The sequence below is a fragment of the Cucurbita pepo genome, chromosome 4 (assembly GCF_057944985.1).
Source record: "Cucurbita pepo subsp. pepo isolate OVF chromosome 4, ASM5794498v1, whole genome shotgun sequence".
NCBI classification, from domain to species: domain Eukaryota; kingdom Viridiplantae; phylum Streptophyta; class Magnoliopsida; order Cucurbitales; family Cucurbitaceae; genus Cucurbita; species Cucurbita pepo.
The window spans coordinates 4,082,570-4,087,816 of record NC_141801.1 but is presented as its reverse complement, the minus strand read 5'-3'; the positions used below and the strand labels follow the sequence as shown (position 1 = coordinate 4,087,816).

Here is a 5,247-nt window from a genome sequence, read left to right as displayed (position 1 = left end):
TTACTAGCAATATCATACATTTTATCCTTAAATTTTTCGGAATTTTAACTTTATCTATTAATTATCGTCAGCTCAATATGTCATTTTCTAATAATTAATTAAAAACATAGCAATTTCTTACCAAAATAATAATAATAATAATAATAATAATAATAACAACATATTCGTCCCAATATTTTAGATAAATTATAATAAAATTTTAAGATGACATTTAAATATAATTTAAGAAAATAAATATAAGAATAAGAACTTTCTAATTGAGAAAGAGAGATGCAGAGTGGGAAAGGTCCCTCGAATGGCGGCTATGTCGACACGAGAGGAGACTCAGGCAGGGCCGCAACTTCCTTCTTCGACGCCCAACGATTTCTTGGGTCTCTCCATCTCTGTTTCCTCCAAGAACCCAGCACGCGCCTCGAACGCCGTCTTCTATTTCTTATATTCAATGTAAAATCCTCTGTTTTCCTTTAATCACCGTCTTCTATATATCTCGATTATTTGTTGGTTTTGTGAAAAGGGACCTTCTGGAATTCGATTTGATTGTTCATTGTTTCGTAGGTTTCAAGAATCCTGTGAATATTCTATTCTGTTCTGTGAATTTGATTCGTTTTTTGGTTTTGTTTCGTGGGTCGAAGGAACAGAACAATTTAGGGCGAAGTCGACTTTAGAAAACCCCGCTCCATTATCTTTTGTTGATTCTTCTATGTCGATATATTCTATTCAGGGTCAAGCTCTTGAAGTCATCGGTATGTCTGTTTAGTTCTGTTTTTGAAAATTGTGTATGATTATTGATCAATCTTTCCCTCCAAAATGAAATATGAAGTTGGTTTCGTTTGTTTATGTGATGTTGGGTCAGTTATTGGATGCACAAAGTTGAAAGATACGGAATGGATTTCAAGGCAGGATCCGTATGTGTGCCTTGAATATGGTAGCACCAATTTCCGCACGACCACTTGTACAGGTTATGTTTTGGATTTTCCTTGTTGATTGTGTTTAATTTGGTTAGATCTAAGGAGATGAACATGAACTGAATATGAATTTGATTGGCATTGTATGTATAGATGGTGGCAGAAATCCTATATTCCAAGAGAAATTTGTGTTCTCTCTAATTGAAGGGATTAGAGAGATTAATGTTGCTGTTTGGAATAGCAATACAGTTACTTATGATGACTTCATTGGCAATGGGAAGTAAGATTTATGTTTTTTTCTTCCTTTTTGTTTGAACTTGTGTTCATGTTTTTCATTTGGGTATTGAGTTTTGAATGTTCTGTTTTGTAGAATTCAATTGGCTAAGGTTCTAGCAGAAGGTTATGATGATAGCACATGGTCACTTCAAACAAAAACTGGCAGGTCTGATATGGTTTTGAATTTGTTTGATATAATTTTCCCTGAAGCTTTTACTTGCTAGCGAATTACTGTTCTTTCAGGGATTTTCCATGTTTTCAAGGCTAGGATGTTAGTATAGCTATTGAGTTTGGTTTAGCCATCACCCCTTCTTGTGACCTGCCTTCCTATCTTACAGAGAAATTTCTCCGATATTAGCTTACTCAATAAATGTGAGATCCCACATTGGTTAGAGAGGGGAACGAGTTCGAGCGAGGCTGCTGGGCCTTGAAGGGGGTGGGTTGTGAGATCCCACTTCGGTTGGAGAGGGGAACAAAACATTCTTTATAAGGGTGTGAAAACCTCTCCCTAGCCGACGTGTTTTAAAAACTTTGAGAGGAAGCTCGAAAGAGGACAATATCTGCTATTGGTGAGCTTAGGTTGTTACAAATGATATCAGAGGCAGACACTCGGCGATGTGCTAGCAAGGAGGCTGAGCCCTGAAGGAGGGTGGACACAAGGCGGTGTGCCAACAATGATGTTGGGCTCCAAAGGGGGTGGATTGGGGGGTTCTATATCGATTGGAGAAGGGAATGAGTACTAGCGCGAACGCTGACCCTGAAAGGGGTCGATTGTGAGATCCCACATCGGTTGGAGAGGGGAACAAAGAGTTTTTTATAAGGGTGTGGAGACCTCTCCCTAATAGACACGTTTTAAAAACCTTGAGGGGAAGTTCGAAAGGAAAAGCCCAAAGAGGACAATATCTGCTAACGATGGGGTTGTGTGCTGTTACAAATAGTATCAGAGCTAGACACCGGGTCAGTGAGGAGGCTGAGCCTTGAAGGGGGTGGACACAAGGCAGTGTGCCAACAGGACATTGGGCCCCAAAGGGGAGTGGTTGGGGGTTCCCACGTCGATTGGAAAATGGAACGAGTGCCAGCGAAGACGTTGGGCCTCGAAGGGGGGTGGATTGGCTTGGAGAGGGGAACAAAGCATTCTTTATAAGGGTGTGAAAATCTCTCCTTAGCAGACGTGTTTTAAAAACCGTGAGGGGAAGCTCGAAAAACCTTCATTTGACTATGAATCCGTGACGGTTTTGATTTCTTTTCATTTTTGTTTGTTTCGAATGAAAATTGACTTTCTTTATCAACTTGAAGAGTTGGCCTACACAGCACAGTGCTGACTTCTCTTCGAGATTCACATTGCATTTCTTCTATGTGCTTTTCGAACACAATTTGAACTAAAAGCGTTCGTTGTTATTCACGATTTGTCTGGATCATTTGTTCGTTTTCGTTATTATTCTTTTGATATCTCACCGAGCAGAACGAAAAACGTCATTTCCCATGAGTCCATAATCAAAAGCTTTAACATTCACTTTCACCTTATTGTAGACATGCTGGGGAAGTACGATTGATTCTTCATTTTGCAACAGCCGATGTAAGTGATATTTGTATTATGCCTTTTAGTTACTGGTCAAAAACAATCCATTCCTGATAGTATAAGATTCCCACCTATCTGTTTTGGTTGTAGAGACTACCAGCAAATTTTGCACCGTCGGCACCGCCCTTTCACGCGCCTCCGCCATCCCAACTTGCCATGTACGCCACGATGCCATCGGCACACCCTACAGCCTACCCTCATCCTCATACACCCTATGCATTTTCATCTCCCTTTCCTTCTTACCCACCCAACAATGGAGCATATCAAACATCCATGTATGCCTCCCCGTTTCCATCGGGGTATCCTCCATCGTCATACCCGCCGCCTTCCTCGGCTTATCCTCACGCTCCATACCCACCGCATCCACAAGCCTCACCCTTCTATCCTCCAGGTACGTTTACGTCTAATTCAACGTTTTAAATGGAATCATAATGCAACTAAAACTTGCTTCTGTGTGTGTGTTGTCGTCTCAGGCCCTTATCCTGGAGTTTATCCTCCACCACAGTATTGAAATCTCAAGGTTGGGTCTCAGTGATCTTTCATAAGTTGTATAGAAACTTTTGCTAATATATTTATATATATTTGTAGATTTTTTTGGCACTTATTGGTGTAAACACAGTGATTTCACAGTAATATGTTGAGTTTTGTATTTATATGGTCAATGAAAAGGTAGGAGAGTGATTGTTTAACCTAATTAGCGACGTTCCCTTACATTCATATGATAAAAGTGCGAAAGTTCATATAAGACAACTTTAATAAGGACGACATGTTCATTATTATAAGTAGTTTGTTATACTAAGGATCGATCTAACTGGAAAATCAATCAACAACTAATGGGGAGAAATAGTTATTATTCGAAAGAATCTCCGTTGGTGGCTTAAGTATTTTATAAAATAAAATATGGGTTGGCTTAAGTATTTTATAAAATAAAATATGGGTAGTAGTCCGTTGGTGGCTTAAGTATTTTATAAAATATTAGTTCTGAAAATATTGCCCTTATCTGAAAATAGTCCGTGTTCTATTAGTTCTGAAAATATTGCCCTTATCTGAAAATATTGGTAGTAGTCCGTGTTCTATTAGTTCTGAAAATATTGCCCTTATCTGAAAATATTGGTAGTAGTCTGAAAATATTGCCCTTATCTGAAAATATTGAAATATTGGTAGTAGTCACTATTAGTTCTGAAAATATTGCCCTTATCTGAAAATATTGATAGTAGTCTGAAAATATTGCCCTTATCTGAAAATATTGGTAGTAGTCCGTGGTGGCTCAAGTATTTTATAAAATATTAGTAAGTCGCCTCACTGTTGGGTTAGGCATACAATACACATTTAGGACACATGCAGATCACGTGCAGCACAAAAGAAAATGTGAGGGGGTCCTGTCTTCCATTCCCTTTTTACATGGCCTTAGGCCCTGGCCTTATCTGGGCAGGGTGGATGCGCGGTACTTCTCCACGCACGACCCACGTACGTAAACGTGGGCCCACCAGGCGGGTTCGTATACAAACTCCCTAGGCTTGGCTTGGTTGGGTACATGTGACATACGTTACCGGACGCCTCGGAAAAGGAGGGGGCCTGCAGGATATCATAGCGAGTATAATATCGAATGTACGCGTCCGTACCATCATTACATAAGAGGCCGGTAACCCTATGCACATGACACACAACATGCATGATAATATGAACCAAGAGAAATCAATCATACAATATACTCCAATGAAGTGAAAAAAATATTGTTGAAATTATCAAAAGATATTTCAATTCATGACACATCGAAAAAGGATGAAGTTTCATGTTATAAATTTTGGGTGAATTACAATTTAGAGTAATTTAATGTTATTGTATTTCAGTATTTTAAGACCTTTTATTTACTTTAGGTTACAATTATTATAGCCATTAAGTATGAATGTTAGAACTCTTGGGATGTCTTTAATAGTTTCATTTTGAGGCTATATAAAACCACGTATGTTGTATTTGTAAGAACACCTGGAAAATGTAGTAAAAGAAGCATTTGTGCTTTTTTTGAGCCAATGACTAAGTTTCTTTGCAATTCTATGTAGTTTAGGTTGCATGTAGAATCATTGAAGGTCGACATGATCAATCTTGCTTGTGGAGTGATTCAAATCTCAAACAAGTGTTCTTGCGTTGAGATATTTGATCAACAAGAATCATTCAAGCTAGACATGATCGATCTTGCTTGTGGAATGATTCGAATCTCAAACAATGTTCTTGCCTTGAGATATTCTATCAACAACGTAATCTGAATCTTACTCCTCTTGTAGTGATTTCCACATATCACATGAGGTCTCTAAAGCTTACCTCCATGGCATTACACATACATCGTTTCATTCCCTCACCACGTCACATAGCATGACTTAGTTAAACATCATGTAAGCGTATTGTAGTAGGACAGTCAACACATCCATGGCATGTAAAGCTCCTAACACATTCATGACATGTCAATTAATTTCATGAGTACAAGGTAAA

The 5,247-nt window shown here is 38.7% G+C and overlaps 1 protein-coding gene across 2 annotated transcripts; it reads left to right on the top strand.

Annotated features, from left to right (window-relative positions):
* Positions 1–253: 253 nt before the first annotated feature.
* LOC111793619 (elicitor-responsive protein 3) lies at positions 254–3,413 on the top strand. Of its 2 annotated transcripts, XM_023675579.2 has the most exons (8): positions 307–444; positions 633–743; positions 854–958; positions 1,059–1,185; positions 1,276–1,347; positions 2,712–2,757; positions 2,851–3,151; positions 3,234–3,413. In XM_023675579.2, the coding sequence occupies exons 2-8, from the start codon at positions 701–703 to the stop codon at positions 3,269–3,271; spliced, it is 732 nt and encodes a 243-aa protein (XP_023531347.1). In that variant the 5' UTR covers positions 307–444; positions 633–700; the 3' UTR covers positions 3,272–3,413. The 2 variants fall into 2 exon arrangements, with proteins under 2 accessions (XP_086979130.1, XP_023531347.1); XM_087123004.1 differs by lacking the exons at positions 633–743; positions 854–958; positions 1,059–1,185 and having other exon boundaries at positions 254–444.
* Positions 3,414–5,247: the final 1,834 nt, after the last annotated feature.

Excerpts from the sequence above, each read along its gene's own strand:
- LOC111793619 (XM_023675579.2), top strand. The coding sequence starts at position 701 with ATGTCGATATATTCTATTCAGGGTCAAGCTCTTGAAGTCATCG. Across the intron at positions 744-853 it reads TCAAGCTCTTGAAGTCATCG|TTATTGGATGCACAAAGTTG; the intron begins GTATGTCTGTTT and ends ATGTTGGGTCAG. Across the intron at positions 2,758-2,850 it reads TTCATTTTGCAACAGCCGAT|AGACTACCAGCAAATTTTGC; the intron begins GTAAGTGATATT and ends TTTTGGTTGTAG.